The 20,074-nt window shown below is 52.6% G+C and overlaps 10 protein-coding genes across 10 annotated transcripts; 6 read left to right on the plus strand and 4 right to left on the minus strand.

Annotated features, from left to right (window-relative positions):
• Positions 1-21: 21 nt before the first annotated feature.
• PV05_10773 (uncharacterized protein) lies at positions 22-3,385 on the plus strand. The gene is made up of 2 exons (XM_013454189.1): positions 22-1,093; positions 1,145-3,385. The coding sequence occupies exons 1-2, from the start codon at positions 413-415 to the stop codon at positions 2,795-2,797; spliced, it is 2,334 nt and encodes a 777-aa protein (XP_013309643.1). The 5' UTR covers positions 22-412; the 3' UTR covers positions 2,798-3,385.
• A 931-nt stretch (positions 3,386-4,316) lies between these two features.
• On the minus strand, positions 4,317-5,609 carry PV05_10774 (uncharacterized protein). Its single transcript, XM_013454190.1, has 2 exons — positions 5,293-5,609; positions 4,317-5,241 (listed from the first exon to the last, which is right to left on the minus strand). Exons 1-2 carry the CDS (start codon positions 5,593-5,595, stop codon positions 4,318-4,320), a joined length of 1,227 nt encoding a protein of 408 aa, XP_013309644.1. The 5' UTR covers positions 5,596-5,609; the 3' UTR covers position 4,317.
• A 697-nt stretch (positions 5,610-6,306) lies between these two features.
• PV05_10775 (uncharacterized protein) lies at positions 6,307-7,587 on the plus strand (the record flags this gene model as incomplete). The annotated part of the gene is made up of 5 exons (XM_013454191.1): positions 6,307-6,368; positions 6,426-6,877; positions 6,939-7,050; positions 7,113-7,442; positions 7,527-7,587. The coding sequence occupies 5 exons, from the start codon at positions 6,307-6,309 to the stop codon at positions 7,585-7,587; spliced, it is 1,017 nt and encodes a 338-aa protein (XP_013309645.1).
• A 602-nt stretch (positions 7,588-8,189) lies between these two features.
• PV05_10776 (uncharacterized protein) lies at positions 8,190-9,682 on the plus strand. Its single transcript, XM_013454192.1, has 4 exons — positions 8,190-8,296; positions 8,353-8,487; positions 8,545-8,916; positions 8,969-9,682. The coding sequence occupies exons 3-4, from the start codon at positions 8,618-8,620 to the stop codon at positions 9,507-9,509; spliced, it is 840 nt and encodes a 279-aa protein (XP_013309646.1). The 5' UTR covers positions 8,190-8,296; positions 8,353-8,487; positions 8,545-8,617; the 3' UTR covers positions 9,510-9,682.
• A 326-nt stretch (positions 9,683-10,008) lies between these two features.
• PV05_10777 (uncharacterized protein) lies at positions 10,009-11,040 on the minus strand (the record flags this gene model as incomplete). The annotated part of the gene is made up of 2 exons (XM_013454193.1): positions 10,009-10,300; positions 10,349-11,040. The coding sequence occupies 2 exons, from the start codon at positions 11,038-11,040 to the stop codon at positions 10,009-10,011; spliced, it is 984 nt and encodes a 327-aa protein (XP_013309647.1).
• Positions 11,041-12,018: 978 nt separating this feature from the next.
• On the minus strand, positions 12,019-13,121 carry PV05_10778 (uncharacterized protein). Its single transcript, XM_013454194.1, has 2 exons — positions 12,741-13,121; positions 12,019-12,684 (listed from the first exon to the last, which is right to left on the minus strand). The coding sequence occupies exons 1-2, from the start codon at positions 13,000-13,002 to the stop codon at positions 12,074-12,076; spliced, it is 873 nt and encodes a 290-aa protein (XP_013309648.1). The 5' UTR covers positions 13,003-13,121; the 3' UTR covers positions 12,019-12,073.
• Positions 13,122-13,471: 350 nt separating this feature from the next.
• PV05_10779 (uncharacterized protein) lies at positions 13,472-15,861 on the plus strand (the record flags this gene model as incomplete). The annotated part of the gene is made up of 3 exons (XM_013454195.1): positions 13,472-13,579; positions 13,644-15,115; positions 15,183-15,861. The coding sequence occupies 3 exons, from the start codon at positions 13,472-13,474 to the stop codon at positions 15,859-15,861; spliced, it is 2,259 nt and encodes a 752-aa protein (XP_013309649.1).
• A 699-nt stretch (positions 15,862-16,560) lies between these two features.
• PV05_10780 (uncharacterized protein) lies at positions 16,561-17,931 on the plus strand (the record flags this gene model as incomplete). Its single annotated transcript, XM_013454196.1, has 4 exons — positions 16,561-16,622; positions 16,675-17,115; positions 17,174-17,786; positions 17,838-17,931. 3 exons carry the CDS (start codon positions 16,561-16,563, stop codon positions 17,568-17,570), a joined length of 900 nt encoding a protein of 299 aa, XP_013309650.1. The 3' UTR covers positions 17,571-17,786; positions 17,838-17,931.
• A 21-nt stretch (positions 17,932-17,952) lies between these two features.
• Positions 17,953-19,376, plus strand: PV05_10781 (uncharacterized protein). Its single transcript, XM_013454197.1, has 3 exons — positions 17,953-18,515; positions 18,566-18,915; positions 18,963-19,376. The coding sequence occupies exons 1-3, from the start codon at positions 17,976-17,978 to the stop codon at positions 19,240-19,242; spliced, it is 1,170 nt and encodes a 389-aa protein (XP_013309651.1). The 5' UTR covers positions 17,953-17,975; the 3' UTR covers positions 19,243-19,376.
• On the minus strand, positions 19,107-19,990 carry PV05_10782 (uncharacterized protein). The gene is made up of 2 exons (XM_013454198.1): positions 19,800-19,990; positions 19,107-19,615 (listed from the first exon to the last, which is right to left on the minus strand). Exons 1-2 carry the CDS (start codon positions 19,874-19,876, stop codon positions 19,348-19,350), a joined length of 345 nt encoding a protein of 114 aa, XP_013309652.1. The 5' UTR covers positions 19,877-19,990; the 3' UTR covers positions 19,107-19,347.
• Positions 19,991-20,074: the final 84 nt, after the last annotated feature.

Here is a 20,074-nt window from a genome sequence, read left to right on the forward strand (position 1 = left end):
AAGTTAAAGCTGTAGTCTTGATGCTACTGTCCAGCGTCCAGAACCAGAAAAGATAGTACTGAAATGCTCTTTCCATTGTCGAAGGTTGTAAGAGGACCTAGAAGAGTGTGCCGCATTCAAGTCATGGTGGATGGTTATGATAAGGCTTGAGCTCATGATGACCCCAAGGCTGATCTTTACTCAGGCGGTGAAACTGCGATTCGTTCTTCTGCCGGTATTTCCATTTGGACATTCGACATTCACCACTGCTACACGCATACGCGCCTGCCTCCTCGTACCACTACTTGTCTCATGTTCCTAGTCTGTTCTTTGATGCTGATGCCTTATGGACAATTCAATAGCTTTACGGCGCTCCGCTTTTGAAGTTCCGATCATCTGGCATTGACCAGCACATCCATGCAGGATCTCGAACATGCCTCCGTATCGAGTTCTGCAGGAAGAATGGTCCGAGTACGAAGAAGAGACAGACGAAGACATTCATGATGAACAAGCGCATGTTGAGACAAATCAGAAACCACACCAACTCCTGCGAACCTTTCCGAGTCCAATCGTAAGTCTTGAAGAACACAAAGTCCACCAAGTTCACGACCTGAACACACTGCACAACCGACGAGAGGAGGACCCTTTGGACATCCAGGCTACAGGACCTTCGACGAACACTTCGCAAGCTTTGGCACCTCCCAGACTCAATGAAGGTTCACAAGTCGTGGTCAAGCAGGAAGAATGGGTCGAGCTCACTGAGAGTAGTGGCGACGAAGCACATAGAGAAAGACACCAGGAGGATACAATTGAAGTCTCTCATACAGACACCATAATGGAAAAAGAGCCGACCTTGCCGCACGATGAGGCAGCGGACTCGGATGCTTCTGCACCCACTGCTAGGCCACACTTCCCTCCCAACTCCAAGGATACAACCAGGTCTCCAAGCGACTTTGAGCTGCAGCATTCAATGGCCAAGGTCCCTAGTTACCGAGACCTTATGGACACCAACGAATTGTCCGATGTCAAGGCTTTCACAAGTGCCCGCCGTGAGGAGCGTGCGCGACGACATGAACAGGCCCACGCGGAAGAGGTAGCGCCGCCGGTCTACGCAGTAGGTACCTTAGAGTCGTGGTTCAGGCAATATGTGCTGACCTAGCATCAGGCCCTACGTGCCAATGTCCCCGTATTCGAGATGAAAGTCAACGGGATCCTAGTCATGAGACGTCAATCAGACTCGTGGATGAACGCAACGTCGATTTTAAAGGCCGCTGGAGTCGTGGAGGAGCAGCTGAGACGCAGAATACTACGAACGATCAAAGGCCCACAAGAGTCTGTCCAGGGAGGGCATTGGTTCTATCAAGGTACCTGGGTACCCTGTACGTTTGCGCACGAGTTGGCTTCACGTTATGGTGTTGCACATTCTCTTCTACCACTGTTTGAGATCGCGCCAGGCGAGGATGCAGATCTCACCCGAGGAGCGAAGTCGTCCGCAAACGGCCATTCCGCACCACGAAAGAGGGCTTCCTCTGCCGGCTCTCGCAAACCGTCCGTCATACCGGTTGACGAAAATAGGCACAGACACGGCGCACTGGCCAGTCGGGAGGACTGGTTAGATTCTAGCGATAGCGAAGACGAGCTGGCTCCGTTCGTGTCTGATAGCATGCACGACTCAGGAAGACCAATGGTGACATCTGATGTGTCCCATACCCGGGCAGGCTTTGTGGACATGAACAGCAAGAGAAAGAGGCTCTCCGAACCACATCATCATCATCATCATCATCATCATGCCGATCAAGCTTCGCCCGAGCAGAAACGCGCAAGAACAGTAAGCCCGCCTTTATTGCCCCTGGGAATGTCTCACCTGGAACCAAGAGAACGAGGTATACGATATGCACAAGGACGCCGTAATGAGGAGATCAAAGCCGTGAACAAGTTACGATCTCTTGTTCCTCCACAGTATTTTGATCATGACAGCGAGGCTGGTGGCCAATACAATCGGACAACAAGAACGCTCAAGCCTGTGATAGCCTTCCTTAAGGATCTGGCCAACTCAACCGACAGCAGCCGTGCCACCAGACGATCATTCAAGGCAAGTGACAATGACTTTGAGGATGTGCCTTCCATTGGCGACTTCAGTCAGACATCATCGGAACTGCTTTCGAGCACGATGATTGATGCCCTGCTACAGCCCGAGACGACTATCGTAACCTCTCTTCATCAGTATGGCCACGGCAAAAAGAATTCATCTATTGGTCATGGTGTTGGCCAAAACAGGAAGACCGAGGACAAGTACTCAACGAGCTCTTCGGCGGCCTTTTCTCGTGGCAGGAGAGGACGCCTAAGCGAGTTGGCCAAATGGTTCGACCGCCGCGAGCTGGCCGATAACAACGAAGTCCAGAGAAGGGTGGAGAAGATCAAGACCAGAGTGGCTTGGGAGCAACTGACTGAAGGAGAGAAAGACAGAATCCGGAAAGATGAGAGAGCGAGAGTCTTACATAAACGTTTCGAGGAAGGAAAGTCGCAGTCCTACTTCCTATCGCAGCTGATGAGTGTCGCCAATCAGTGTGGAGTAAGCGACGGCGATGTATTGGGCTTGTTCCTTCAACAGCGAAAGGCTCGGGACACTTTGATTGAACTATTCGACGGCGTGGTCGAAGTAGACGCGTCCGGAACTCTATCATTGTGCCGGCCAAAACAGGTTGAGTCTGCAGCCGCCTCTAACGTGAACGGTCATATCAATGAAGACGATGTACCGTATATGCTTAACACGGAACAACGATGGCAGGCTGCTCTGGCTAGATTACGCTCCAGTTGAAAGGCGAGCACGCCCGATATATCAGGCAGGCCCAATCGACAGTGCCACTGTCTACAGACGGCGGTGGTAGATTTGCCGTGTACACGATGTCTATTTGAGATAGCTGAATATGGTCTTCGATGCACGAGCAATGGGATGTCGAATGAAGCTACAATGTTGCGCTGCATCTCGAAATGTCACTTTCAGCATGTATGCAATGTCATACATCGTCAAAGTGTTGAGAATTGACATCTTGAAGGCTTGAACACGGGATCGAACACTGTGGAAGCTGTTTCAAAGGACTACATGATGACATTGTTTATATGTATGTCCCATGCCGGGATTGCAAGCTCAGAGATATCAGCAACTCCCCAGCAGGTTAACCACAACCGCTTCAGTCTTAGTCTCGACATTTATGATAAAGAACTTTCAACTCAAGATCTGGCCTCCATCCGCCGCGATGGTATGTGATGCCATTCGTGCCGTGCCTACTGGATATTTGTATTGGTCAGAGCCTCGACATATGTAGGACAAATTGCAAGGAAGACTGCGACTTACCACAGGACCGAAAGTGTCCGGCTCTACTTGGCTGGTGGTGGCGGTTTCGGCCGGCCAGTGGTATCGTACCCGCCTCGGCCAAAGTCGATGATGGTGTCGGTTGAAGTCATGATCGCGAGACTGCGTTCGTGGTCTGAAGAGGCTTTGCTTTGAAGCCCGTTGGAGTTGAGGACGCAATTGGTGTCTTCGGTATAATGCTGTTGTCCAAAGATTCATAGGTATTGTTCGAGCTGATGATGGAGCAGGACGAAGATCGAGAAGTCTGGTGGTGGTATTTATACAATTCCACTCCGGCAGTACGCGCTGGTCACTCTCATGGGTCTCTCTACCGAACGGACGTGTCTGGCCATCCCCAAGGATACCTTCAGTGTTCGAGTGAAATGTGAACGCGTGAGTGAGACGGACCGCAGCGATGCATCCATCAACAGCCGCGGCGAGATAGCCATCAATATTCACGATGGACTGCCTTTGCTACTCGGCATCACCAGTGCTGTGCGCCAGATCGACTTCGGGGTCAGGACCCTGGACAGTCGCATTCACCGGGGACGATATATACGTGGGTACCGGGCCTTCACTGCTCAGAATAAGCTAGACCTACTGCCGTCCCAGTTCCTGAACCAGAATTAACTTCTCCTTACACGCCATCATATGCCATCAGGGGCGGTGATGGTTCAAGTAGTCGATCTCGAAGACCGACGAACGACGGACAACAAACAAGATGAACATTCGTTCGCTTGTTTCGAACGGATATTTGTGGCCCACTGTAGTCGATGGGGCCATCAAGGGCAAAACAAACACAAGGACCTGAACTACAAAAGGACTACCATTGGCTGGATGGAGGAAAAATGTGCATTCAAACCCTCCCATTCCTTGAACATACACAACGACGCCGACATGAGGCGCAAATTGCAACAAAAGGCCTTGAAGCCCTTTGTGAGAATATACAAGGAAACTTCCCCAGCAGCCACATTTGGCTTTTGGTCTCAAAGGAACGCCAGCCCCTGAGCATTCTTCCCGACACCCATACCATCCAAACTGAAATGCTGTATCATTTTGGCCGTCCCTTGACCACCGGACACGTCAAGCACTGTGACGGCCGCTGACGTTGTTCCGTTTCCAGGGGATAATGCATACACGAAATTTCCTGCAGCCACCAAATCGATGAGGCCGGGGTCTCCATTTGCCGAGAGATCCGTAATGGCCAGGATACTCGCGTCAGTCAAGCTCATCTCCACAACTCGGTTCACTCCGACGTCCGTGACGAATGCGCTGTTCGTGGCCGGCGATATCGTCGCCCAGCAGGTCGCCTTTTGGCCATCGAGGGTCTGGTTGGCGACCAGGGAAACTTCGTTGCTTGCCGAGTCGACTGAGAGAATGGCACCACCGAACGATGCATCTGTGACAAACACGTTTGATGTACCTGGGATGTTCTTCGATCCGAATAGCACAGCAGTACCTGACGGTGAGCTGCGTATATCTTGAGTAGAAAGTGCCGCCGGTCCGTTGCAATCTGAGGATTCGACGGGGAAGACTGAGAAGAAGCCCGTGTTGTTGACAGTCGGGTCACCCTTGACAGTGGCGAAGAGGCGGGACTCGTCGTCGGCAAAAAACAATTGAGAGACAGTGTTCGTTGGGCCGACGGGTGGAGTTGATTGGTTCAAGCCGAATGAACGCAAGTCGTCCATTGGGCTGAGACCTTGTGTCGAGAAGGTTGAACATGAGACTCCGTTCTGCGTGCCGGTCGTGCCAACGCAGACGAGCTTGTTCTTTGCGGATGCAGCGACGGTGTTCGGGAATTGACCCGGCAGAGATACTGGCTGTCCCACTACGGTGAGTGCCGTTGGGTTCTGGGGATCCAAAGACAGCATGGTGACAGTGTTGCTACCGGCATCGACGGCGAAGATGTTCTGACATTTTATCAACACGCACCAGACGTCGTATAGGGGACTTGTACTTACATTGCCAACTCTTGTCAACGCTGATTGTCCGACCAGTGCGTCTGGGGCAGCTGGTTGGTTCGTTGCTCCATCGATAGAGTTGGATCCTTCACCACCAGTAGCAGTCAGGGTCCCTTTGGACAGTGTCCCGTCAGACCCAACAGGCAAGGCCACGACAGAGTTCGATTGGTCATTTGTGATGAGATAGATGGCTTTCGCACCGGCCGGGGCATGCAGGCTAGGTCTCTTCCAGTGCGGTGCCGGCGCCGCAATGCTGGTCAAGCTGAGTGAGGCCAACAAAAAAAGGTGGATGTTGGATAGCATTCTCTTCGACTCCCGAGATTCGGCCTGTGAAGTAAAGAGCGTACAAGGTCCTTTTCGACTTTGCAGAAAATGATTGACTGATTCTCCGTTTGGTTGACTGAGAGATGCATCTTTGGGTAGGCTGCGAGCTCATTCTTATATCTACGCTCTTGCAATCTCGGCCAAGACCACTGCAACAAGTTCTTGACGGTGCGAGACATCTTGACTGGTGTCTGCAACACAACGAGCGGTCGGTTGCTGCGTTTGCTTCATCCTCGAGGGTTTTCTCGTGGATTACTCAACCCAATATTCCCCTTTGCGATCTAGTGACTGCCAACAAGCGCCGTGAGTCTAGTCCCAAGGCAGGAATTCTCGATTATCCATCAACTCGAAACTTGTCGCGGAATTCAAGGACGCAGGGGTTCATCCGCAATCTTGATTGGTACGTGGCTGAAACATCGTGCAGACGCTTCGACCCCCGGCCCCATCGTCTCCAGAAGTCAGCACGAGGTCGATGTGCTTGAGGATTTCGCGAACTGTCAAGTTCTTCATGCCTTCGAACTGTGCCTTGTACTTCGATTTCAAGTGCAACCACTCTGACTGAAGGGAAGAAACGTCCTTGAGCCGAGAAGTTGACATACTAAAGTGTGCAAGAATGGTGGACGTCTTCCGCCCGCTGTTTCGCAGTGTCGAAGGTACCGTAGTCAAGTCACATTCTTTTCTTGGTGCATCATGCTTACCCAAGCCAAAGATCGCGTCGCGAACCGTCGCGAACAATTGCGCAAGGCACAAAAGTCAGTGCGCCCAGGACGAGCAGCTGGGTGTAGAACGGGCTGATCTCCATGCTACAGAACATTCCGGGAACGACGAGACCAGTACCTCAAACAGCTTGAACAACAAGTCCAGCGGTTGCAAAAGACCGAATCTGACCTGCAGAGTCAAGTCGATCGCCTTCAACATGAGCTTTCAGAGGCGACCGGACGGTTTGTTGTCGCGGACAGCAAAAGGAACGGCACCACGCAGTATCTTGGCCAGAACGATTTTCCAGCTGGAGAGAAGTGGGAGAGCAGCACCTTTATATCTCCTGACCCCAACCATGGATCAGTAAACGGTGGCAGTGCTGTCATATGGATCGAGAACCAGAATCACAAACCTTGGCAAATGCATGTTCAGCTGGCGTCGCCGCCTCCAAAGGATCATCCGCAGTGGCCGCTCAGCCCAGTCAGTCTGGAGAGCGAGATTACCTCATCACCCCAGGATGGGTATGTGAGACAGCTGGAGAACTTCAATGACAATTGGGCAGGTGAGAGACAGTATCATGTTCTGATTCTGGAGCAAGCTTGCGCTGACATGCATGTGGGCAGATGGGCATGTCCAGGCCGGTTTTTCGCTGATCAACCCTTCCATTTTGCAGTCCAGTTCATCTTTCGTGGCGCAGCTTGACCCGGTCGTCGTCGGGATGGAGTTCGTTCTCAAGTACGTCGTGTCCTTTCTCCTCCTGAGGCCCTCATCGATCAACGAAAGTTCATCGTTTATAGACTCGAGAGACCCTGTCTCCCTCACATACACCAACCGGATGGCGACCAGGGCGCGCCGCACGGTCACGTCCATACAGCCACCGCTGCCTTGATCTGTAGTGCTCATGCCTCGCCCTCGGAAGATCTAGTGTCCCGCCGCTGGAATGCGCCGGCCGAAGTCCTGCGACGATTGCTGGACATTTCGAGCAGCCTACCGATCGAGGAAGGCTCAGAAGTCACCCCCATACAGGTGTGGCACATGATCAGTCAAGGTCCGGACTTTAGTAGGATGAAGGTGGCACATTTGGTGTGGATGTCGGACCGGTTGCTGCGTCAGATTAAATGTTACGGGTATGTGTCTCGGTGATCGTTCATCTCGACTCGCGCTCAGAAAGGAAGACGGATGTGAGGTCGAGTCATGACTGACATTCGCAGGTTCGGTGCCGTCGTAACGCAAGACTATCTCAAGAAGATGCTTACTGAGATGCGCGTCTGAGGATGGTTTCAATCGCCTTGAGGCCCATCAGGACTTGGCCACATTTCTTTGTTTCCCGCTCGGAGGCGTTTGTCGCCCAGAAGACCCTGTTCACACCGTCATCATCGAAGTCGGTTACCATGGGCAATCTTTGCCGAAAGGAGCTCGTGCTGGGCGTCTGGCACCTTTTCACGTCGACCTGTTTGAGGCACGGATTGGAGTTCGCCTCTTCTACTGCTTTCTCGGAGGTTCCAGGTCGATGGGTAGAAATCTGTTATCCTGCTCATAAGGCAAAAGATCGCTGCTTTCCACCATCCATTTCAGAATTACCGATGCCATACTCTGCCTCACAGACGCATACGCCGGCAGCTGGGCGAGGTTGTGCATCTCTGCGACGTCCTTTTTTCGATCATATAGCTCGGGCGGCTCTTACAGTCGGTATATGTAGGTAAAGTCTTTGCTTCGGCAGGAGATTGCCTTGCCGACCAGCGTGGTATCAGTGTGCTGCAAAGCGGCCTTGATGTCATGCGGATACGGCGAATCCTGGTCGGCCGTATCCTTCACTGTAAGTCAAATATGCTGCTCGAGTGGTAGACTCAGCGCTGACAGCTGCTTTCACCAAGACGGCTACATTGGCATGGAACTTTCTGTGGTTCCGGTTTTCCAGTCGGAAATTGTCCCTGCGGCCGTGTGAGGACTGGTCGTCGGCACATATCAATTGGCATTGATCGTAAGTTCTGGGAGTCTGTAAGCTCACCAACTTCGACCGCTAACTGAGTCCTCTAGTTCGGGAGAATTGTGATGAGTGGTGTATGTTACAGCACCAGTGGCATGCAAACTGCTGCATCATATCGCATCCCCTTTGGACTTTTCTACATTGTGCCAGTCCTCGTCTTCTGCCTGATCTGGTTTATTCCCGAGGTCAGTAGCCACTTCCCCGAATGGCCTGTCTAAACGAGTTGACTCACCTTTGTACAGTCTCCACGATGGCTGCTCCTCAAAGACCGTATTGAAGACGCCCGTCGAAACCACCATATATCGAGCAGGTACCATGTCCGACGCGGCGATCGAACTCGAGTTTGCCAGAATGCACCAATCCTTGATTGAAGAGCCGGAACAGGGCAAGGCATCTGACCTGGTCAAGGGCGTCAACAAGAAGTGCACTTTCGTCGTCTTCATGATAGGCATGTTTCAGCAAATCACCGGTCAAGCCTTTGCCGCACAATACCGCGCTGTGTTCATCAAGTCCTTGGGGACCATCAATCCGTGTGCGATGACTCTGAGCAACAGTTGCATCAGCGCGTCTGCAATCATTTGCACACTTCTCACCGTGGACAAAATCGGCAGAAGGTAAGCTCTACTTGGATTTCTTGGTGTTCTTTGGTGACTGACTCGAATACAGGCGACTCCTCCTTGTCGGCTCGGTGATCCAGTGTGCTGCTCTTTGCACCATGGGCGGGCTCGGTGTGCAAAAGCCCACATCTTACGCACACAAATCGGGCATTGTCGCTTGTCTCTCGATTTTTGTGTATGGCTTCGGCTCCAGTTGGGGCCCGTTGACTTTCGTGGTGGTGACCGAGTTGCCCGCTCTGAGATTGAGAGACAAATCACAGCGAGTCGGCGCCCTGACCAACATCTTATTCAACTTCCTTGTCAACTTCACCATCCCCTACCTCCTCAACGCTCCGTATGCGGCCCTGGAAAGGAAGGTCGGTTTCATCTACGGCAGCTCCTCTTTTGCCGCGTTCTGGTTCGTCTACTTCTACGTTCCAGAATGCCGAGGAAGAAGTCTGGAAGAGATTGACATCATGTTCCACGAAGGCGTTCCTCTGCGGAAGTTCAAGGACCATCCTCGCCTTCGGATCGAGGTTCGGCCCGGCGATGAGGTAGACGAGGCCAAACTCGCCGTCTCAAGCCAAGCCATCCATTTGGAGGACAAGTGAGCGGACCAAGGCTTCAGCGTGGTCCGTGGGCCGACATACCATACAGTAACGTGTTCCAAAGCTCAGGCTGGAATCGGCAGGAGAAGCTAGGACTCAAACAAAAAGTAGATATTTCGACCTTGCACAAGCCAAGGCACAAGTTGTATAGATCGTATAGACGATAGAGCTTGTACTACAATATTGTCAATTGCTTTCTTCTATCAAAAATTGGTGCGTATATTCCGATCGTGATGCTCGTCGGACTGCCATACTCGCTGAAAATATTCCTGTTGCAACGTCGGCCTCAACTTGTAGATAACGCAAATGAGCAATACCGAGCAAAATGCACTGTGATGCCACTAAGTACTACAAGTCATTCAAAAGGTTGAGCGTACCCATGGTTGAAGGAGGAAAAGCAGGCGACAGTTACGACTCGGCTCAAGAGGAGTCGGAGGTGGCTAGAGCATTGCCTATTACGTGCTGAAATACATTAAACAACCCGCTTGTAGCATGTACTGTATCATCCCGAGCTGCTTCGCATCAGACCCAGACTTTCGACCATGGGCAGGTCGTTGATTGCAAACAGATAAGCACTGCCACTCTCGTCAAGAGAAGTATGTGTTATCGTGCTCCAAGCAGGGACAGTAAAAGTGTCCCTCTCTTGCCAGTCGACTCTCTGCTCTTTGCCGTCCTTCCCCGTGATGGTCGAATAGCCCTTGCCTTCATAGATGTGGTAAACAAATGAACACGTCTCTTGAGACCCGGGAGACGTTGTACCTGCCGCCACACGCTCGGCTTGCGCGGAGATGGTCCTGCTCAGATGAGATCCGTCCGGCATGCGGTATTGGTACCGGGCGTACGACTGGGTGGGTTTGTTGGCGTCGAGCTGCTCCACGACGCCGGACCAGGGGATGCGCAATTTGCTTTCCGAGACGGGCTCGCTCGGGTATCGACTTTCGGCGTAGTTCTCGGCGAAATTGACGGGCAGGAATCTGTAGACGGGCAGGTCGAGACCGTCGAGCCAGATCATGGGCTCGGTGCCCTCGTTGCCGTGGTCGTGCCAGTGCCAGCTGGGGGTGAGAATGACATCGCCGCGTTCCATGGTCAACTTCTGTCCCTCGACGGCCGTGAAACCCTTTGACCCTTCGATGATGAATCGGAGTGCAAAGGCGACGTGTCGGTGGGCCGGGGCGGTCTCGCCGGGAAGAATCAGTTGTAGACCGGCGTATATGGTGTCCGTGGTGTACGGTGCATCGAGGGAAGGGTTGATAAGCATCAGCACCCGCCGCTCGGCCTCCTCGGCAGACACGATGTCGCCGGCCTCGAGAAGGCTGGGTCTCATCTGTTCGTAGGGCCATGATTGCACCGTCGCTGTAGGGTTAGGTCTGGGAGGGACCATCTTGTCCAGGCATGTCCACAAAGCTCCTGCATGTTGTTGGGCTATGCGGTCAAAGTATCCGTGTTTTGCCGGCTTTTGTGAAACCTCATCCGCGGATGAGGGAGTGAGGGCAAGCCGCTCGGCAATAGTGGTGGTTTCAGTGTTTGTGGCCATAATGGGTTCAGACAAGTATGAGGTGAGACTTTTGGATAATGTCTTCTTGGAGTTTCTCGGTCTGGGGGAGGGTTGACAACATGATTTATCGGCTTCCCCATACTAGGATCCTGCGTTCAGGTGGCGAGATCAGCAGGCTTGTGGTGGACTGGAAGGCGGCTCGGAAGCCAGCGAAGATCCCTTGTCCAGCCCATATCCGTGTACGATCCTTCTTTCGAATTCGGGATCCTGGGCTTATCCGCGGATGCCTTCCGGACACATGGGTGGTGCTTGAGTGGGGCACCTTCACGCCGAGAAGGCTGACTGCCTCTTCCGAGTGGATATGGGCAATTCGCCGTATGTAGTGTAGGTTGACCCCCAGACCAGCGCGTTTCCCCGACTGAACCGCCAGCGGAAACAACAGAATCATCAAGATGAGTCGTCATGAAGGAAGCTGCCTTTGCGAGGGCGTGCATTTCGCGGTAGAGGGAGAACCGGAGAAGGTCTTCATCTGTTACTGCTCGCACTGTATGAAGAATGCCGGTGGTCCCGGTCAGATTGTGCGTGCTACGGAACCCCCAAACACATCGAGGCCTCCCTGTCTGACAACTTGCAGATGGCGAAATTCCCAAAAGAACAAGTGAAAGTCAAGCAGGGCCTGGAGTTGATAAAAACTTGGGTGCTCAACGACACCATGAGCGGATCTGAGAAGCACAAGCTCTTTTGCGGGCGTTGTGGGTGTACGCTGTGGACCATCCCCATGAGCCACGGAGGGACTCACTTCATCGTTCGTACTTCACTGATCGATAATGGGTATGTTACATAGTCATGATCAAATCGAGGAGGTAGTGTTGTACTGACGCTGGGTACAGCCTGGAGATTTTCAAGCCAAAGGCCGAGTTCTTCGCTTCACGGAAAGTTGATGGCCTCCTCGATGGTCTCAAGTCATTTGACACAATACCAGGGCGTTGAAGTGGACATAAAGCAGAAGGATGTAGACCCCCATCTGGGACCGAACACACAGGTTGTCTCATACATAATCTGTTAAGATGGACTATTCAAAAGCCATGCGGTTCTTCACAGATCCCAGAGATTCTATCTTGACCTCAACCACATCTCCATCTTTGAGCCACAAGGGCTCTTTCATTCCCATAGCGACTCCTGCAGGAGTTCCGGTCATGATCACCGTCCCAGCTTCCAGAGTAGTACCTTGGCTGACGAATGAGATGATCGTCTCAACGTTGAAAAGAAGGTCGTTCGTGTTGGAGTCCTGGCGAAGGTCTCCGTTGACGAAGGTCTGAAGCTTCAGGTTGCCGGCGTTACCCACCACTTTTGGTGAGACCAGAACAGGTCCAAGAGGCGCGAACTTGTCAAAGCCTTTGCTGAAACACCACTGAGGGACGCCTCCAGCGTATGCAGGATCCCTTTGCCATTTGCGGCACGAGACGTCGTTTGAGGCCACGAATCCGGCCACATAATCGAGAGCTTGGTCCTTGGGAATGTCCTTGCCCGTTTTGCCGATGACGATGCTGAGTTCTCCTTCATAGTCCAGGGTTTCCTGGGCGAGCTTTGGAATCGCCACGTCTTCGTTGAAGCCGGCCACGGAAGCCTTGGGTTTGATGAAAACCGAGGGATATGGCGGCGGCTTCCGTCCACCTTCTTGGACTGAAGAGGATGTCAGTTTTGAGGATGCATTGCAATGTCTGGGTAGTGAGACTTACTGTGCTTCATGTAGTTAAGGCCGATGCACTTCACGATGGGTACATCGTCGGTTGAGAGAAGTGGCAGGATCTTCTTGACCTCAATCACTTGGTCGGTAGCTGTGGTTGAGAATATCGAAGAACCACTATGGCACTTTGCCTTGAGCGTAGAGCTTTGCAGGACATCGTTGATCTCAATGTCCTTGTCGCCGTCAACGACAGGCTCGCCGAAATGCACCTTTCCTTCGGCGTCTTCGAACTTGATTAGTCTTTGCCACGACATGGTGAATGGGGTCTTAGGAGAAGCGTTGACAAGATAGTTAGTCTGGAACTCCAAGTGAAGCGATGGTGTGATATCACTCGGAAAGGTCAATAATGCTAAGGACAATATCTCGAGGCACGATGGTAATTTGTCCTCGTTGTCGTCGGTTGGAGAGGAGCTGGGACATCCACTCGGAAGACTTCCTCGGCTGCTGGAGAGTTTACCGTAGTGCTAGTATTTACATGGATACTTATGGAGACGTGGGAGACCTACTGTAAGCTCGCCAATCCCACACTCCCTTCGGCATCGTCGCGATTGGAGCGCTTGGGGAGCTCGTGCCAGCAAATGCCACTTATGCCTGTCTCCAGAACCACTTGTCAAGCTGGTCCACGATGGTGCTTCAAATAATCGGACTCTTCCGTTGGCTGCCAGTTTCCTCTCCATCCGAAACCCCAGATTGTGCATTTCGTCGACTTTTGGATCCGACAGGATGCAACCTGGAGCTGCTCCTCAAGCTCCGACGGAAGACACGGCAGAGGGTCCCCCTCTTAAACGGAACAAGGTGTCGGCTGCCTGCGACGTATGCCGGAACAAGAAGGTAAATCACGCTCTTGTTGTGGACGAGGTTCGACTAGAACTCAAGGCTGACTTTGCTGGATCAGATCAAGTGCGATGGGGTACAGCCTGAATGTGGTCCCTGCCGAACCAGGCCGAGCCACAATACCAGATGTAGCTGGCAACACAGTATCTCGCGCGGTAGTGTCCCAGTGCCGGAGGAGGTTGCACGCTTACAGCAACGTATTCGCGATCTCGAACAAAAGCTCAACACAGGGAGCGTAACGACCGCCCAAAGACCATCGCAACCACACCTTGATAGACCACGATCAATTCCCCTCGAAGCCCACAATGGTGAAGAAGGTAATCAGCGTGGATTCCGCCGGCCTGAACGTCCAAGTTCTGGGTTTCCACGGGAAGGAGACGCTCGTCCTGGCCGAGAGTCTTCAGTCCTCATCGACGATGAGAGTCCCGCGAGTGCCATGGTAGGCTCACTGGAGGATACAGCCATTTCCCGCAGATTCTTCGGAGGCTCAAGTGCAGGTACTTTTATGAACTACATTCGCAACGTAGTTGCACGAAGGAGTGGTAGAAACAATGAGTCCCCCCTGTCCTCAATGGCAGGAGCCTCGGAAAAGTCTCGAAGCCCTCAACGCCGCAACCGACGAAGATCTCTCAACGCCGACGACTGGGCGCTGCCACCGAGGAACAGAGCCGATGCATTGATGAGTGTTTATTGGGATATCGTGCACCCGTTGTATCCTTATATTGACCGTACTGTCCTGATGACGCAGTATGGAAACCTGTTCTCTGGACAGGGCCCCGCAGATGTCGATGTATCGGTCCTCTGCTCACTCAACCTCATCTTCGCACTTTCCTGCCAGCTTGACACAACAGTTTCCGCGGAACGGCGTCGAACATCGTCAACCGTTTTCTTTCAAAGGGCGCAAGGGTTGCTGGATCTGTGGAAATTGGACGAGACTGTCGAGTCTGTGCAAGCCTTGCTGCTCCTCGGCCAGTATCTCCAGAGCACCAATGAACCATCACAATGCTGGCTATTCGTCGGAGCTGCGATTCGGATGGCCCAGAGTCTAGGTCTGCATTTGGTGCATCATGGCGACTCGGAGTCGACGGCTTCTCGAAGAAGGAAAGAGGTCCGACGGCGTGTCTGGCACGGATGCGTGTTCATGGATCGTGTGCTGGCAATGACTTACGGCAGACCGACGATGATCAGTCGTTCTGTGGCGTCAGCAACTCCATTGCCGCAACCCGTCGACGACGAAGAACTCGCAGAAGGACAAGACTTTGCAGCACGACAAGGTGCGCCTACGAAGCTGGACTTCTTCATTCACTCCCTCAAATTGCACGACGTCCTCGAGCAACTCCTGGAGAACGACCGTTCAAACAGTGGCAATTGCGATCAAGCGTCCTTCATCGGTATTGACGCCAAATTGATGGCATGGGAACTCGCTCTCCCTCAACATCTCAAGGACGGCCACCTCGTAGCAAGCGCAGAGCAAGCTCAAACATCAACAAGACAAATGGTCCTACTTAGACAAGCTGTAGTCCTGCGTCAGAGGTAAGCAACTGCCGTCTTCATTGGGAGCCCTACCAGAACTAGGCTGGCTAACGATCCCTGCTCTTAGGTACCTCCATGTCAGGCTTCTCGCTCTTCGTCCCATGCTTTCGGCACAAATTACGACCGACATTAACGACTTTGGCAATCAACCTCTGGGTACGAATCTCTCGAGAAGACTCACCCACCAATGTTCAATAGTATGCATCAAAATCGCACAGGAAGCGATTGACCTTGTACATACGCATCGGGCATCCGACTGGGCGACAACGGGTCTTCTAGCAGCGTGGTGGTATAACGTACTATTCGTCTACAGCGCCGCTACAGTGCTTGTCGCTGCAAACTTGCGTCCTATATCTGACCCGGAGCTCAGCGCCGAGAGTACAGCTGAAAGCTGGCGTCGAGCCATGAACATCCTTGAGGGCTACCGAGACTATAGCAAGTCGATACCGCGACTCATAACCACGCTCGAGGTACTCTCGGCGGAGATACCGGAAAGGTATTCACATTATGTACAGAATGTTGAACACCGGCAGTCGGCTATAATGGGTGGTCGACAACTTGGAATGCCTCCCGCTCCGACGAGCCGCTACAATATGGTGCCTATGATGATGCCGGCGGACATGCAGGAGGCCCCAATATACAATGTGGATTTTGGGAACGGAGGGAGCCACGAACCCGACTATTCGGAGCTGATCTTCGACCCGGGTGATTTGTCCTGGTTGAATTCCATGCCGGTAGAATTCTAAGAGCCTAAAAGGCATGCTGATTCGAGCATCCTGTATGTTTGAGACTGCTAGTATTGCGCGTAGGGCGACTCGTCGTATTATCCTGTGCGGAAGGTTACACGTTCGACTCTCGGAGGAAGTTCCGAAGCCTGGAACCGAGCTTCCTAAGAGCAAATTTCAAGCTGTGGGCCTCAGCCGTTGGATATCCAAAAAAGATTAGGAACCGATTCCGATGTCAACGTCGTGGTCTCTGTCGCTCCGCGGGTCACAGGCCCAGCTCCCAAGCCTACTGTACACAACTGGGAGCTTCGTACCTCATTCAGGCTTTAACTCCACGTATAGCGACACTCGTCCAGGTGTCAGCTCTAGCGCCGTCCTGACATGAAGCCTGCCTCAGTGAAAACGCTTTCGACGTCCAGTGTCAAGTCACCCATCGTTTTGCAAGCGAAGGATCATGACTGAACCATTTGACGTTGAACATGTGTTGAAAAACGCGACCCTTTCAGAGAAGGTCTCTCTTCTTGCCGGTATGCTTCCTCTTGCCTTGTTATTCTTTTCCCTCGAGAGGAGCTTGCTAGGATTTTCCATGTTGACCTCGTGAGCAGGAGGTAAATTCTGGGCTACGCAACCGCTGCCACAGTTCAATGTCCCTGAAATCAGACTCGGCGACGGCCCCAATGGCATTCGAGGTGACAAGTTCTTCAACGGTGTCCCGGCTACATGTCTGCCCTGCGGTACAGGACTCGCGGCAACTTGGGACTGCGAGCTCCTGCAGCAAGCCGGTGGCCTGATAGGACATGAGTGTACCGCCAAGTCAGTACACTGCTAGCTTAGTCCGACGGCTAACATCCAACGATCGCCGCTTGGTGGGCGTCGATTTGAGTCATTTTCCGAAGATCCCTATGTCTCCGGCAAGCTCGCTGAACCAGGCAACACTGCAAGACTGATAACCGAAGTCCCGAAAGCCAACCCCAAGACGGCCATTGTGACCCAGAGCGGGACGCCCATCACCATGACTCCCTGGTCTACTCCCTCCACTACCCATCTACACTTGTGGTATGGAGGGAATGAGGGCGGCAATGGACTTGCGGATGTCATATTCGGTGATGTTGCTGCCAGCGGTCGGCTTCCGCTGGCATTTCCTGTTCGGTGTCAAGATAATCCAGCATTCTTGAATTCCCGGTCTGAAGGTGGCAGGATCCTGTGCGGCGAGGACATCTATGTTGGCTACCGATATTGCGAAAAGGCACAGCGCGAAGTGTTGTTCCCGTTTGGGTGAGTCGTTCCCGTTCGTGCTCTTGAATCTCTGTTATCAGAGTCTAACCAGATACAGGCATGGCCTTAGCTACACGAGCTTTGAGTTCAGTGATGTTGTCGTATCAGACGACTCGGTCAAGCTGACCGTGACGAATACTGGTGAACGCTCAGGCTCCGAGACCGTCCAAATTTATATTGCGCCTCCAGAGGCCGCACGCACGCCGTTGGCGATTGAAATCGATCGACCTGTGAAAGAATTGAGAGGCTTTGCAAAAGTCCATCTAGACCCCGGCTCAAGTACGACTGTGACGATCAAGCTCGACAAGTTTGCCGGAGCATTCTGGGATGAGAATGATCTATGTTGGGTCGTTTCCGCAGGAACTTACCGGCTCCTGATTGGAAAGAGCAGTCGGGATATTGCCTTGGAACGTCAATGGACAGTCAAGGAGACGAGAAGATGGACAGGACTATGACTGATACAGTGCAGACAGCCTCAAATTGTAAGTGGTGGTTCATCTTCTTTCGGCTGACGCTCTCACTCGTGGACGGCATGACCTTGCGAAGCCAGCCATCTCTCACTGGTGAGAGTGGTTACAACCAGCAGATGTATTCGAGCCTATGGCATGGTGGACTGCGTTGATTGGCTCGAAAGGCAGCGCTTTCATGCTTGTGTTGTCCTTCGCTAGCGGGTAGGCACAGCTCAGCCTGATGGTCAACCCAGCTAGGCTGACGGAAGGCAGACTCAAGATCTTCAGGCACAACTACTTAACAATTCACGACGTTGCACTTGCTTACCTCGATTGTTCTACCTCTTTTCCTCTGGATTCCCTTTCGCTGCTGTTATTAGTCGTGTTTGGAAACCTCGACTTTTGACGGCCATGGAGTCCAGCGATTCAGATCAAGCCCCGGTTTCGTCTACATTGCCCGAACATGTTCAGCCGGCTGCAAGGCAAGACACATCCACCGATCTAGAAGCGCGACTTCCAAACGGTCATGGTGGGAGGGTCTCGCACTGGCAAGCCATTGGTCGAGCTGTGCAGAAGCTGCTTGTACAATCACCCTCTCCTCCTTTTGGCATCGATCCCTCCCTACCGAAACAGAGCTTGCTTGACCAAGCAGGCCAACTTTGTTTTCTATGTCTCGAAGGGAAGGGGAACACCCATGTCGCAATACGAATTCCGTGCCTCCGATCAACAGGCTATCGGCGTCCCATCAAGTCGACTTACAAGAAGCCCGAAACCAAGTCTGGATGCCTCCAACTAATGGAGGTCGAATATGCCAGAATGCACCCTAGTGAGAGGGTTTTTGAGCCTTATTCAACCATCTTTGGGCGCCTGGTCGACAAATGTTTCGAGTATCACGGCAATTGGAAAAGGTGGCTGCTGTTCTATGGGGTGACTGACGTAACGGAGGTCAATGTTAGTACAGAGTACCTACAAGCTTTCATGGATAACAGGTCTCTCCACAGTTCACGTTCATCCGCCCAAAGGACCAGAATGGCACATTCGCAATCCATGTAAGCCGTATGAACAGGGAGGAGATCGAGAAAAGGGTCCAACACGACCTTGCACGGGGCCCAGGCCCTCCAGATAGCGATGAAATGTGCTCGGTGGACAAACACGTTACGGACTGCTTGAAAGAAGTTGTCACTGGATATCTGTGCCCGTACGAGCGCTATGAAACAGCAAAACGACAACACAAGAATCTCAAACTCCCTGGTCAGTTGCGCGATTGTGCAAGAGACACGAGACTTGCCGACGAATTGGAGATCTTCAACAACATGGTCCTCGGCAGCTATATCTATGATCTACACAACGAGTACGTGCTGGCCGTGCGACTAGTGTATTTACTGATTCTAGTCACAGCGTTTGGAAAGCGAATTACGTCGACATACCCAAACAGGGGCAAGTATACGAAGGGCTTGATGAATACAACGGTCTGCAATTCGACTTGGGGTGGCAAACAGATCGAATCATGGCAGAGACTCCAATGCCTTTGACATGGGTTTGGGTGACTTTATCCTGCATTTGGCTTGCTGTCATCGCCTGTGGCAGGCCGACTGGGAAGTGGGAGCTGGCCATGACCATGGGTTCACTCCTCATGTCATCGTGCCTGCTGTTTCTTCAATACGTTGGAAGGCCATAGCTTGGGGACTGCTACCTTAAAGCCGCCCTAGGCGACCCTCTGCTGTACACAAACGATCCCTCTTCCACCCACAAAAGCGACGAATTGCTCCACCGTCAAGCCAGCTCACGGCTGCTTGCTCGCCGCTTTCTCATGCAGATCCTGGTCGTCGCCCACTTTCACCGAATCATCAATCCGTTCCGCCTTGTCTCTGGCCGCTTGGCCGGCCGTACCTTTCAACGCCTCATCCACACTCTCGCTCAGACTCTTCCCACCGGCGACTTCCGGCAACGACGGGGCTGTCGTCGACATGGACGTCGGCATGTGTCGGCCCACGTCGCGGTCGACTGCTGTTTTGGCGCCGTAGTTTGATTTTTGTTCGTCTATGGTGTTTCTGCCGAGAGTATCAATGTCAGTCAGATTCCTGCCCGTTGGTATCGTCATTCGTGTCATGTCATGCATGGCCTCTCAGAGATACATATGTACAAGTCCAGAGAGACGGCGGCAGCCTGATGCATCAGAGACTGGAGCGGGACGAGGATATGAGCACTTTGGGTGATGGAATGAATGGTACTCACTGGGCGATCCCATGCTGATTAGCATCGAGACTGTCCGGCTTATAATCCCCTGCGTGCCCGCCTCGAGTGTCCTGCATGGCTTATCTTGTGTTGTCCTTTCTCTGGGGTAATCTCAATCTGTGTAGTTGGTTCGTTCGATATTTGACCCGGGTGTCAAGAGATCAACATCGCTCGTCGAGTACTAATACTAGTAATCATTACAAGTGAGGTTGTGAGATCGGTAAGACCGAGGCCCCTTTCAGGAACGTTTCGAGTCTGCGCAATGACGCAATGAT

The sequence above is a fragment of the Exophiala xenobiotica genome (assembly GCF_000835505.1).
Source record: "Exophiala xenobiotica strain CBS 118157 unplaced genomic scaffold supercont1.7, whole genome shotgun sequence".
NCBI classification, from domain to species: domain Eukaryota; kingdom Fungi; phylum Ascomycota; class Eurotiomycetes; order Chaetothyriales; family Herpotrichiellaceae; genus Exophiala; species Exophiala xenobiotica.